Source organism: Octopus bimaculoides, chromosome 4 (genome assembly GCF_046866305.1).
Source record: "Octopus bimaculoides isolate indiv1 chromosome 4, ASM4686630v1, whole genome shotgun sequence".
In the NCBI taxonomy this organism is placed as follows: Eukaryota; Metazoa; Mollusca; class Cephalopoda; order Octopoda; family Octopodidae; genus Octopus; species Octopus bimaculoides.
In genome coordinates this window covers 2504459-2518803 of record NC_142931.1, presented here as the reverse complement: position 1 = coordinate 2518803, position 14345 = coordinate 2504459, and the positions used below count along the sequence as shown (strand labels likewise).

General features: G+C 37.9%; 1 protein-coding gene across 1 annotated transcript in view; it reads left to right on the top strand.

Annotated features, from left to right (window-relative positions):
* LOC106879623 (uncharacterized) overlaps nt 1-10983 on the top strand; it is a 28515-nt gene extending 17532 nt beyond the window's left edge. Inside the window, exons 3-4 of the mRNA XM_014929282.3 lie at nt 10001-10065; nt 10760-10983. Of these exons, the coding sequence (XP_014784768.1) occupies nt 10001-10065; nt 10760-10933 (239 nt within the window). The 3' untranslated portion in view covers nt 10934-10983. The remainder of the gene's footprint in view (nt 1-10000; nt 10066-10759) is intronic.
* The last annotated feature ends 3362 nt before the right edge of the window (nt 10984-14345 follow it).

Sequence of the window (14345 nt, the reverse complement as noted above, 5' to 3'; positions counted from 1 at the left end):
ATTTTCTTTTACTTGTTGCGGCCATGCTGGAGCACCGCCTTTAGTCGAGCAAATCGACCCCAGGACTTATTCTTTGGAAGCCTAGTACTTATTCTATCGGTCTCTTTTACCGAACTGCTAAGTTAAGGAAAGGTAAACACACCACCATCGGTTGTCAAGCAATGGTGGGGGGACAAACACAGACACGCAAACACATACATACATACATATATATATATATATATATATATATATATATATATATATATATACGACGGGCTTCTTTCAGTTTCCGTCTACCAAATCCACTCACAAGGCTTTGGTCGGCCCGAGGCTATAGTAGAAGACACTTGCCCAAGGTGCCATGCAGTGGGACTGAACCCGGAACCATGTGGTTGGTAAGCAAGCTACTTACCACACAGCCACTCCTGCACCTATATGTTAATCATTGTTTTATTTTTACTATTGTTGTTCAGAATTTGACTTGGGTGTATTTTCTCTCTGTCTGTCTCCCCCAATGTTGGGTCTGGATGAGTTCATTTCATCTGACCCATGCAAGCAGGGTTCAGACAGAATTTCTTGGATTTTGTGCACCCAGTTGCCCTTCTTGTCACCAATTCTCACCAGTTCCAAAGTATGCTAATATTCCTCATGGCTCAGGCATGTTTTTCATGGAACTCTGGAAACAGAAAACACAGCTTGTATGATGATGATGATGGAACATTTATAACCGTCACGTGATGTCTAGACTAGGGTACACACACATGCACGGATGGGCTTCTTTCAGTTTCCATTCACCAAATCCTCTCACAAGGCTGTGGTAGCAGATGCTTGCCCAAGTGCCATGCAGAGGGGCAGAATCCCAAACCCACATGGCTATACAGTTTGGGTACAAGTTTCTCAACCATACATCCATCTTTAGTTGTATAAACATTTGGTTTGCTCTGAGTTTTCCACTTTTGCCTATCTCCAGCCACGGAGGGTAGCCTCTCTAATGACTACATCTCTGCCAGTAAACATTTATAGGAGATGACATCAAATCCTGGATAGGAAGCATTTCAGTCATGCATTGACTGTGGTGTGCCGTTTAACCCCAGGGACATTTTATCATTTTGTCTTCGGATGCTAATGTTTCATGGAACTTGAGGACTAGTTGCAGGAATGGTTCCATGCTGAAGAAGTCCATTCCCTCGAGATAGTTTTCAGATGAGGTAACTTCTGTATAGACTTGTGTTGATGGATGACTTGTAAGTGGAAATGCAACTGTTGTGGAGGTCCATCTGTGTGTGTTTTAACTGTGGTATCCTTGGTAACTCATAATTTTTGCAGTTAAATAAATAGATCAGTAAAGTCCTCGAAGCAGTATTATTGATGAAATCCCTCAAAGATGGAGTCTTTGCACGATCACAGGACTCAGACATTTTGTCCTTTTAGGATGTTTTGTGGTTTTGTGTGTCAACAGTTTCATTTGAACCTGGTTGGGTTAGCAGGTGGAGGGTAGTGAGGTTTGGTTGCTTTTCACAGGATTACAATATTTACTTACACAACAAATTGATGTAGATCATCATCATCACTATCATTTAACATCCGCTTTCCATGCTGGCATGGGTTGGACGGTTTGACTGAGGGCTGGTAAGCCAGAAGGCTGCACCAGGTTCCAATCCGATCTGGCAATGTTTCTACAGCTGGATGCCCTTCCTAACGCCAACCACTCTGAGAGTGTAGTGGGTGCTTTTTATGTGCCGCTGGCATGAGGACCAGTCAGGCAGTACTGGCATCGGTAGATGGTTATATTAACAGCAATGACCATTGTGTAATTACATTTATAAAATTCACATTTTAAATTATTTTTTTACTTAGACTTGAGTACTTGAGCTGGGCTGCATAGGGATGTCAAATGCTTGTGTTTAATGCCTTCGCATTCAAATTACTCTGTCAAATGTAATGCTTATTTATTCATATTATTTTCAACTGATCATCACCTTGTGGCATTGAGATTTCAGTGATGTGATTGTATAATCTCAAAATTACATTGTAGGAGACATAAGATCTGGCTAGGTTGAACTTAAAACAGAGAATAATTTGGTTGGATTAAATGCTAAAGTTGATCAAATCTTTTATAGTAACTTGTATTCGTCCATGCCATGTCTATTCCTGTCTGTTTTATTGCAGCATCTCCAGCCACGGAGGGTAGCCTCTCTAATGACTACATCTCTGCCAGTAACATTTATAGGAGATGACATCAAATCCTGGATAGGAAGCATTTCAGTCATGCATTGACTGTGGTGTGCCGTTTAACCCCAGGGACATTTTATCATTTTGTCTTCAGATGCTAATGTCTCGTGGAATTTGAAGTGATTTAGTTTTCTATTAAAGGACTTGCTGCAGAAATGGTTCCATGCTGAAGAAGTCCATTCTTATTAGAAAATGTTAAGGGCAGGTATCTTCTACTTTGAGACTTTGGAGGTTAACACTGGAATTTGATAGACAATAAAAGAAATCAATAGATGAAGTAGTGAGGCTGACATAATTGTCTAAGACCTTTATGGTGGAGCTGTAGCTTGGCCACTGTCTAATGAGTGGTTTGGATCAAAGAAATAAATGGATTATTTCAGTTGATAATCCCAGTTTGGCTGTAGATAAAAGCGCGTATGCTTAACCAGGCAATAATTTTGGATATGTATTGACAAATCTGTGTTGAAAGATGTAATGATACAATAGTCAATGAAGCATTGTAGCTTCTAACTTGATGCTATTTTGTAGTAACATGTCTGTTGGCTTAATCCACCTTGGATTTAAATTCATCATCATGAATTAGGTTGTACACGTAATGTGTGTGTAGAAAGAAAGATCTTTTGCTTAGTGAACCAGATAAAGCTTAGTGACAAGCAAAACATCTGAATGTAAAACAATGCATTGTTGATGTGTACTCATCTAACCCATACCAGGATGGGAAAACAGATATAAAATGAAAACTTTTTTTCCAGACTAAAAAATTTACATTTGTAAATTCTGATTTTCTTTTAAGCTCTTCTGGACACAAGTAGCTGTCAACGTTTTGAGCATTTAAGGTTTTTATCAAGTGTTTTATCTCCAGCCACGGAGGGTAGCCTCTCTAATGACTACATCTCTGCCAGTAACATTTATAGGAGATGACATCAAATCCTGGATAGGAAGCATTTCAGTCATACATTGACTGTGGTGTGCCGTTGAACCCCAGGGACACTAACACTGGCTTTCAGCTAAATTTTATAATTCAGTTTGTGTAATAAATTGAAGTAGACAACTTGATTTCTGTAATGTTCCTTTGAATTAAGCTACCGGTCTGAGATCACACCTGGTTCTATGTTAGAAACTTTTACATAAATTAACGTCTTCATTACAAATACCCTTGTTAATTTGTTTCAAATATCACCTTAATGAGTTATTTTCCAAATTAAGCAGAAGCAAGGTAGTGTAGTTCTTCTGAAAGATGGTAACAAAAGTATTAAAAACTTATCAGATTTAAAAAAAAAGAATAGAAAAAGGCTTGCATCAGTTTTTAAAGCAAATATTTACAATGCTTAGATTGTGCCATAAATGATTGAAAACTGTATTTTCAACAATAATCAATCATTTAGATAATTGTATTTATGAGTTTCCAAGTGTTTTTCAATTCAGTAACCTTCATTTTAAATTAACCGAAACCATAGCAGCTATGATCATCTCTTATAATTCAGACAAGATAATGTAGTTCTAGATACACCATCCTTCACTTTAATATGATTTGAATGAGTTTTGGCTGTTATTTCTAGCATGTTGCCCTGATACAGTATTATTGAATGGTTATTTGGTTTACAAGATTTCATCTTTAGAATATTGAAGGTTTATCAACTTCTTCCTCTTACATATTATTATTAAGGTGGCAAGTTGGCAGAATCATTAGCGTGCTGGATGAAATGCTTAGCAGTATGTCACCTGTTGCTATGTTCTGAGTTCAAATTCCACCAAAGTCGACTTTATCTTTCATCCTTTTGATAAAATGAGTTTCCCAGTGTTTTTCTATTGAATAGTATTTGTTGCATTTGTGTCTGTGATTTCAGACCAGATTGATGTAATTCTAGATAATTAATGTAATTCTAGATACAAAAATATCTTTTAATTTAGTGTGAATGAACAACTACTGGCCTTACTCAGTAAAAATGTTGTTTAGTTTATTATCTAATTAAATATTGAAATCTTAAATTAGAATGAAGTACTTGAACTCTGTGATCACAGTTAGGTTACAAGTTCCTCTGTTTGCCAAATGTCCAATGGTAACTTCTTTGTCTTGTGTTCCTCCTATATTCCCATCTGATTTACTGAAAGATCTCCAGCCACGGAGGGTAGCCTCTCTAATGTCTACATCTCTGCCAGTAAACATTTACAGGAGATGACATCAAATCCTGGATAGGAAGCATTTCAGTCATACATTGACTGTGGTGTGCCGTTTAACCCCAGGAACATATCCTGTAAATTCCCTAACTTTTCTCTGAATCATTTCAGAAGTAGTGAATAAATTACTTTTAAAATATTTACTTTTCCTAATGACGTTTAAGTGTTATTAAGGTGTGTTTTAGGTGCTGGTGTCCTTCATGGCAATGTAGTGTTGGCTTTTCAATCCAGTTACTATGAACTGTTTATCGTAGCTCTTGCTAAATTCATAGATAGCCATTAATGTTTTCTTCTGTGAATTGAATCAACAGAAATCCTTCAACTCTTGTAGGCTGCTGCTGATTAGCCCTTCTGGCCAATAAATGAATCATTTTTTTATTTTATTTTTATTATACTAACATTAACTTGTTTCAGTCTTGATAAGGATGTGACATGCAAAGAGATGTCAATTTTTGTCCGTTTAATCCATTTAGCATTTAACCTGGCCAAAACATTCTGCTTGTTTCAGAATAACATTGTTGGGGGTAGAAGTGAGAGGTCGGCAATGTCTGGCCTCTCACACCTACCTTGCAGTGTCATTCTAAAACCAACAATCATATCATTCACATCGATGCTACCAGATAATGCGTGGTTAATTCAAAACAATACAAATAAATAGGCATTACATGTGACAGGATACTGTGAATGTTAAGGAGTGAGGCTTTGTTGAGTGTCCTATAGTAACTTCTATTCTGTTGTCTGTTTTATTGCAGCATCTCCAGCCACGGAGGGTAGCCTCTCTAATGACTACATCTCTGCCAGTAAACATTTACAGGAGATAACATCAAATCCTGGATAGGAAGCATTTCAGTCATACATTGACTGTGGTGTGCCGTTTAACCCCAGGGACACTTAACGCTGACTTTCAGCTAAATCCTATAATTTTAGTTAATGCAATAAGTTTAGATTTGATTTTTAAAAAAATCTTTTTTAGGGATCAATAGATTTGAGCATGACTTTACGGGTACAAAGTAGCAATATTCCAGGGAACGGTTTCCCATTTTTCTCTATGTATACATAGTTTACATCACTGTTTAAAATAATTGATTCCTGTATTTTCAACAATAATTGTTAGATAATTGTATTTATGAATTCCCTCAAGTTTTTCAATTTCGTAGCCTTTGTATAACCTTGAGACTTACAACGAAAACCATAGCAGCTATGATCATCTCTTATAATTCAGACAAGATATTGTAGTTCTAGATACACTAGCTTTCAGTTTAGTATGATTTGAATGAGTTTTGGCTGTTACTTTTAGCATGTTGCCCTGATTTAATATTAGTGAATGGTTATCTGGTTTGCAAGATTTCATCTTTAGAAAGTACCAGTTGAGTACTGGGATCGATGTAATTGAAGCACCTCCTCCAAGATTGCTGCCCTTCTGACAGAATCTGAAACCATTATTATTTTCATTCATTTTATTGCAACATCTCCAGCCACGGAGGGTAGCCTCTCTAATGACTACATCTCTGCCAGTAACATTTATAGGAGATAACATCAAATCCTGGATAGGAAGCATCTCAGTCATGCATTGACTGTGGTGTGCCGTTGAACTCCAGGGACATAGTTTAGTTTGAGCAGTGATAAGTGCTGCAGTTTGATTCAATTACAATATTTTTTACAGAAGATTCCAAGGTATATTTGTCCTTAGGCACACTTGTAGCTGTGTGGTATTTAAGTTTCCTTCACAATCACATGGTTTCTTGTTCAATCCTGCAGCATGGTACTTATGCCATTATGGATGTGCATTAGTCTCCTTGTATTGCTATCATTGGGTCGTCATAACACCATTTAACATTCATTTTCCATGTTGGCATGGGTCGGACAGGTTGACAGGACCTGGCGAGCCAGCAGATCGTGTCAGGCTCTGCTGTCAGATTTACAGTGACACTCCATTGGTTATGATGACGAATGTTCCAGTTGATTTGATCAACTGTACAGCCTGCTTGTGACTGACCACTCCACAGACACAACTACCTTTAACGGAGATTCAGCATGACACAATATGAAGAGGCTGGCCCTTTGAACTCCTGATACAACTCGTTTTTGCCAATTGAGTGGGCTGGAGCAATGTGAAATGAAGCGTCTTGCTCAAGGATATAGAGTGCTGTTTGGAATTGAACTCATGACCGTGAGTCAGATACCCTCACCATTAAGCCTTCACAAAATGTATGTGTGTAAAAAACCTTTGTGTTTACATCCATGTGGGTGATGCTGATGATGTGACTAATGGCTGGCAGCTCCCCCTACTGGCTTTAGGCATCATTAGCTTGGCTCTTCTGCTCAAGTGTAACTTTCTTGATAGCAGCTGGTTGATCTCTCAGGAGCAGAACCCATGACTGGGTTAACGCTAAAATCTTTTCTGCAGTCTTTGAGGGAAGTCCTTGTAGAATTTGTGCTGCAACATCCACACCACCAAATTAATGTTATTTTCTCAATCATTCTGGCAAATGTGACCTGACAAGTCTCGTTGCTGTGGGCAACAGGGATGGGCTCAATGTTTTTGGGGTTTGTCGAGTACAGCAGCCAGCATTGTTAGTTCAGATGTGATTCAACTTGATGTGTGCCTGTGAACTGTCAGTGTCTGACTGGTGTACAGCAAAGTAGGGAGGACAACAACTCCATAGGTCTATGACTTGTCTAGATGAGATACACAACAAATAAACATTGTATATTGTACAAAGTAAGTCTGTTTTATTGCAGCATCTCCAGCCACGGAGGGTAGCCTCTCTAATGTCTACATCTCTGCCAGTAAACATTTATAGGAGATGACATCAAATCCTGGATAGGAAGCATTTCAGTCATATATTGACTGTGGTGTGCCGTTTAACCCCAGGGACATTTTATCATTTTGTCTTCAGATGCTAATGTCTCGTGGAATTTGAAGTGATTTAGTTTTCTGTTAAAGGACTTGCTACAGAAATGGTTCCATGCTGAAGAAGTCCATTCTTATTAGACAATGTTAAGGGCAGGTATCTTCTACTTTGAGACTTTGGAGGTTAACACTGGAATTTGATAGACAATAAAAGAAATCAATAGATGAAGTAGTGAGGCTGACATAATTGTCTAAGACCTTTATGGTGGAGCTGTGGCTTGGCCACTGTCTAATGAGTGGTTTGGATCAAAGAAATAAATGGATTATTTCAGTTGATAATCCCAGTTTGGCTGTAGATAAAAGCGCGTATGCTTAACCAGGCAATAATTTTGGATATGTATTGACAAATCTGTGTTGAAAGATGTAATGATACAATAGTCAATGAAGCATTGTAGCTTCTAACTTGATGCTATTTTGTAGTAACATGTCTGTTGGCTTAATCCACCTTGGATTTAAATTCATCATCATGAATTAGGTTGTACACATAATGTGTGTGTAGAAAGAAAGATCTTTTGCTTAGTGAACCAGATAAAGCTTAGTGACAAGCAAAACATCTGAATGTAAAACAATGCATTGTTGATGTGTACTCATCTAACCCATACCAGGATGGGAAAACAGACATAAAATGAAAACTTTTTTTCCAGACTAAAAAATTTACATTTGTAAATTCTGATTTTCTTTTAAGCTCTTCTGGACACAAATAGCTGTCAACGTTTTGAGCATTTAAGGTTTTTATCAAGTGTTTTATCTCCAGCCACGGAGGGTAGCCTCTCTAATGACTACATCTCTGCCAGTAACATTTATAGGAGATGACATCAAATCCTGGATAGGAAGCATTTCAGTCATGCATTGACTGTGGTGTGCCGTTGAACCCCAGGGACACTAACACTGGCTTTCAGCTAAATTTTATAATTCAGTTTGTGTAATAAATTGAAGTAGACAACTTGATTTCTGTAATGTTCCTTTGAATTAAGCTACCGGTCTGAGATCACACCTGGTTCTATGTTAGAAACTTTTACATAAATTAACGTCTTCATTACAAATACCCTTGTTAATTTGTTTCAAATATCACCTTAATGAGTTATTTTCCAAATTAAGCAGAAGCAAGGTAGTGTAGTTCTTCTGAAAGATGGTAACAAAAGTATTAAAAACTTATCAGATTTTAAAAAAAAGAATAGAAAAAGGCTTGCATCAGTTTTTAAAGCAAATATTTACAATGCTTAGATTGTGCCATAAATGATTGAAAACTGTATTTTCAACAATAATCAATCATTTAGATAATTGTATTTATGAGTTTCCAAGTGTTTTTCAATTCAGTAACCTTCGTTTAAAATTAACCGAAACCATAGCAGCTATGATCATCTCTTATAATTCAGACAAGATAATGTAGTTCTAGATACACCATCCTTCACTTTAATATGATTTGAATGAGTTTTGGCTGTTATTTCTAGCATGTTGCCCTGATTCAGTATTAGTGAATGGTTATTTGGTTTACAAGATTTCATCTTTAGAATATTGAAGGTTTATCAACTTCTTCCTCTTACATATTATTATTAAGGTGGCAAGTTGGCAGAATCGTTAGCGTGCTGGATGAAATGCTTAGCAGTATGTCACCTGTTGCTATGTTCTGAGTTCAAATTCCACCAAAGTCGACTTTACCTTTCATCCTTTTGATAAAATAAGTACCAGTTGACTACTGGGGTCAATGTAATTGACTCATCTGCTCCACCAAAATTGCTGGTCAAATTTGAAACCAATATTATTTTTGATTCGTTTTATTGCAGCATCTCCAGCCACGGAGGGTAGCCTCTCTAATGTCTACATCTCTGCCAGTAACATTTATAGGAGATGACATCAAATCCTGGATAGGAAGCATTTCAGTCATACATTGACTGTGGTGTGCCGTTTAACCCCAGGGACACTAACGCTGACTTTCAGCTAAATCTTATAAATTTTAGTTAGGGCAATAAATTTAGATTTAATTTTAATAGGCTTGAGCAGGGCTTTAGGGGTACATAGTAGCAATATTCCAAGGATCTGTTTCCCATTTTCCTCTATTTATACATAGTTTACACCAATGTTTAAAATAATTGATTCTTGTATTTTCAACAATAATTGTTAGATAATTGTATTTATGAATTCCCTCAAGTTTTTCAATTTCGTAGCCTTTGTATAACCTTAAGACTTGCAATGAAAACCATAGCAGCTATGATCATCTCTTATAATTCAGACAAGATATTGTAGTTCTAGATACACTAGCTTTCAGTTTAGTATGATTTGAATGAGTTTTGGCTGTTACTTTTAGCATGTTGCCCTGATTTAATATTAGTGAATGGTTATCTGGTTTGCAAGATTTCATCTTTAGAAAGTACCAGTTGAGTACTGGGGGGTCGATGTAATTGATTCACCTCCAAGATTGCTCCCCTTCTGACAGAATCTGAAACCATTATTATTTTCATTCATTTTATTGCAACATCTCCAGCCACGGAGGGTAGCCTCTCTAATGACTACATCTCTGCCAGTAAACATTTACAGGAGATAACATCAAATCCTGGATAGGAAGCATCTCAGTCATGCATTGACTGTGGTGTGCCGTTGAACCCCAGGGACATGACCTGTGAAATATTTACATTAACAACTTTATATCTGGACTTGTATTATTATTTATTCTATGTCCACATTGCATTCTTTCAGACAGCAAAGCTCACCGTAATGGTATTTACAGACCAAAGAGATTCAGATGTCCTTCAATGAAAGGTGTAAGTAATCTTTTAACTTATGTTGTCATTTAGAGAAAAAAATTTATTTTTTTTAATAATGTTTCTGAATCTAAAGAGTATAACCGGTATTCCTTTGGTTATGACACATGAATGTGATCTAGTTGATCTGATCAACAGAATAACTCGCTTGTGCAAGTGGCTGAGCACTCCACAGACATGCACAACCCATGATATCGACCCAGCATGACACAGAATGTGACAAGACTGGGCCTCTTTGAATTACTGGTACAACTCATTTTTGCCAGCTGAGTGGACTGCAGCAATATGAAATAAAGTGTCTTGCTCAAGGAGACACAATACACAGATAGGAATTGAACTCACCACCTCGTGATTGCCATGGGCTTTCACCAATGAAGAAGTAGTTGTAATCTTTAAAAATATTTACATAATTTGTTAAGTCTTTGTTCTAGACTGTATCTTGGAAGGACGGATACAACAGAAAATCTTGTGGAACCTGTTAAGAATGGGTTGATGATTGCTCCATAGAGCTTCCCATAAATTTGCAATAGCACTTGTCTCCTGCAACTGTTATGCATTGTTTTATCCATTATTTATTAGGAGTCAGTGGTTATCTTGTAAGGAATATATTTCTGATATTTTACTGTGATGAAGTATGTGTGGTTGGTGAAATGTGTTGTTTTGATTGTTAAATGTTTAATTGTATCATTTGCAGGTTGACAGGAAGTATCTGAGAAATCTTCGGTTTGCTCGAAAACACAACAAATTAATTCCAAAAGAAGATAGGAGACAGCTGCGGGAGGAGAGACACAAAATTAAAATGGCCAAACGAGCTGCCGCCAAAGTTGAATCCAAAACTGCAGGAAAAGCCACTTCTACTACTTCTTAGGAAGGAAGAATGTTTTGAGGTGTTGTAGGAAATAAACACTGGAAAATCTTGACATGTCTTTGTTCTTTATTACTTGTTCCTAATTGAGATTTATGTCTATATAATGAATGTTGGTTGGTTGGTTGATTGATTCCTTTGGTCACAAGAGAGTAGAAAAAAGACACCAAGTTGAGGTGCAGGATGAGTACATATATTAGGCTTTGTGCCAGAAAGTGAGTAGAGGAATGTTACATACACTGTGTGTATGTGAACTTCCATAATATGAAATTAATGTGGCATTTTCTTGTTTTGTTCTTTTTTAAAACTCAGTGTTCCCATACTGGCATGTGAACAACACTTCCGCCAGACTGGCCCTCATACCGGTGACATAAAAAGCACCCACTATGCTCTTGGAGTGGTTGGCGTTGGGAAGGGCATCCAGCTGTAGAAACATTGCCAGATCAGATTGGATCCTGGTGCAGCCTTCTTGCTTGCCAGTCCTAGTCAAACCATCCTACCCATGCCAGCATGGAAAGCGGACGTTAAACGACGATGATGATGATGATGATCTGGCTATTTCATTCAACTTTATTCTAAGGTAATACTAAGAAATTTGTATTCACCAAGAAATTTACTAAAAGTTAAAATATGTCTGCTATATTTCTTGAAATTAACCCATGTTGACGAAAGAATAATTGCAAAGTAATCATGATTGGTGTGCAATGGTGAGAAACCAGCAAACAATATCAGCTGACCATGAATCAGGTTGGGTCATAAGAGATCAGATAATTGCCTCCAACAATTTTTAAATGAGGTCATCTATTTCCAACCAATCTTTATTGTGTGTCCATGGGAGCAGATGATGCTGGCTGAAGAGTGGCTAGATGAAGTCATTGAGGTAGTGTGTGTGTGTTCATCAGTGTTTTAACGTCCACTTTTCCATGCTTACATGGATCAGACAGAATTTATTGATGCAGATTTTCTACGGCTGGATGTTCTCAATATTGGAAAAAGATGACAGTATGGTCATGTGGTGCATATGGACGAGGACAGCTGTGTAAGAGGTGGAGACAGGGAGACAGGATGAGGTGGTGAAGCATAATTTCAGAGGCAATGACTAGTGGCCGAGACCTTTGGCGATATACTGTGCTTGAGAAGACCTGTCAACCCAAGTGAGATCTTTGTCGTGGCCGATACCGGTGCTGCGTAACTGGCACCCACTACACTGTAGAAACATTGCCAGATTAGATTGGAGCCTGGTACAGCTTACCAGTTTGCAGTCAAACAGTCCAACACATGCCAGCAATTATTCAAGCTATGGGAAGCCACACGAAATATTAACAATGTATACAGTAAACTTCGTGAAATGAACATTATGTAATACATTTTCGTTATAGATATTTTTCTGTTTTAAAACACTATCTTGATTGGTTTATTTGAGGTGAGCGAAAACTTTTGCATGGCCATTTTTGGTAGTCGTCTCACATCTCTCATTCAGAACCCCTACTACAAAATATAAAGATTAGGTATGGAAATGACTCCAACAGGGCCAATGTTTCATCTGTAAAAGACGCAATAGTTTAAAGTGGCCGAAGACTTTTTGCACGGTACTGTAGTTAATTTTTTTTTATTATGTATGAGGGAACCTGTGGAAGAGGTAGACCCAGGAAGACCTGAGATGAGACCTTCGAACATTGGGCCTCACCGAGGCAATGAGTAGTGACCGAGACCTTTGGAGATACGTTGTACTTGAGAAGACCCAACAAGCCAAGAGGCCATAACCCGTGGCCTATGCCAGTGGTGTATAACCAGCCCATTTATGAATACCCCTCATTCATTGGACTATAAACTTTGCTTGCGAAGACCTGTTGAGGCAAGTGAAATCAAAATCGCTGACGTGGCTGATGACAGTAACATTAAAAGCACCATCGTTGCCAGTACCGCTGGACTGACTCCCGTGCAGGTGGTACGTAAAAAATACGTTTTGAGTGTGGTCGTTGCCAGAACCGCCTGACTGACCCTCGTGTCTGTGGCGCGTAAAAGCACCCACTACACTCGGAGTGGTTGGCGTTAGAAAGGGCATCCAGCTGTAGAAACATTGACAGATCAGTTTGGAGCCTGGTTCAGTTTTCTGGCTTGCCAGTCCTCAGTTAAACCGTCCCACTCAATCCAGCATGGAAAGCGGACGTTAAACGATGATGATGATAAAGGATTTTGTTCAATTTCCTGACTACGCATTTGTATTGAAGGAGCTTTGCGCATATCAGAATTACGTTACTTTGAGCAGCGTGAGCAACAGGGATGACCAGTTCAGCCAATATTCGATCTGGCAGCAAAGTTACAATTGGACAGTGAAAGTTTGCAAGTTTATTCGTATTTTTGATAATTTCACTTTCTGTTTTCATGCGTCTGGTTATGGTGAAGGATTCTTTGTGCTTCAAAGTTTTACTCATCCTCTATGGAACCATCTTCCCCTGTCATTTTGGCTTTTTGCAGTAACCTTCTAATCATTACTTTTTATGTTGAGGCGTTTTAAATAATCCCTAAATTTGTCATTAAACTAGGAATGGTCTACCAATTTTACGTCGTGAATTCTTTTAGTTCATAAAGACTTGGTAAGGAATTCTCTCTCTCTCGACCCCCACCCCACCCCACCACAATTTATATACGTTTTACATTTTGGCACAATGCCATCAATTTCGGAGAAGAGTCAGTTCGACTGCATCAATCTCAGTGCTCATAACTTGTGCTTATTTTATCAACCCTGAAAGGACGAAAAGCAAAATCGACCTCGGTGGAATTTGAACTTAGAATGTAAGGGACAGACGAAATGTCGCTAAGCATCTACTCGGCATTCTAATGATTCTTCCAGCTCATCACCTTATATGCTGTGTGTGTGTGTATGCTGAAGACTAACTTTCTCTTTATAAATGTCCTGAAAATTCCACACAGCCTTGGCTTTGTTGTTTCATTCTATTTAACACATATACACACATGCACACGGTGTTGAAGTGACCCCATTTCAAACAAAATGTGCAGTAAAATTCCTCTGTCACCAATTCCCTTTTGTTATCTGCAATCAGTTCTACACACACTCACTTCTGATATTGTCTCTAAACCATATTTGAGGTTTGATTCATGAGTTGAATGCCAGCAGTGTTCATAATTACTGTTTAAACAGCTGCCTACAGGAATAAATCAGTGTGTGTGTGTGCAATGTGATCATTAGATATTTGCCTTGTGCAAAAATAACGATGTGTATGTGAATGAACACAAGTCTTTATTCGCTGTTGATGAGTGATGAAATGCTTGAGACAGAGTTATAGAATTTCATACAAAAACATTGCAGCTTTATTTTACTGCTCACAACTTTTACAGGTTCAAATCTATTTGATTTATTTTTATTCCAGATTTATTCACATTGTAGAACAAA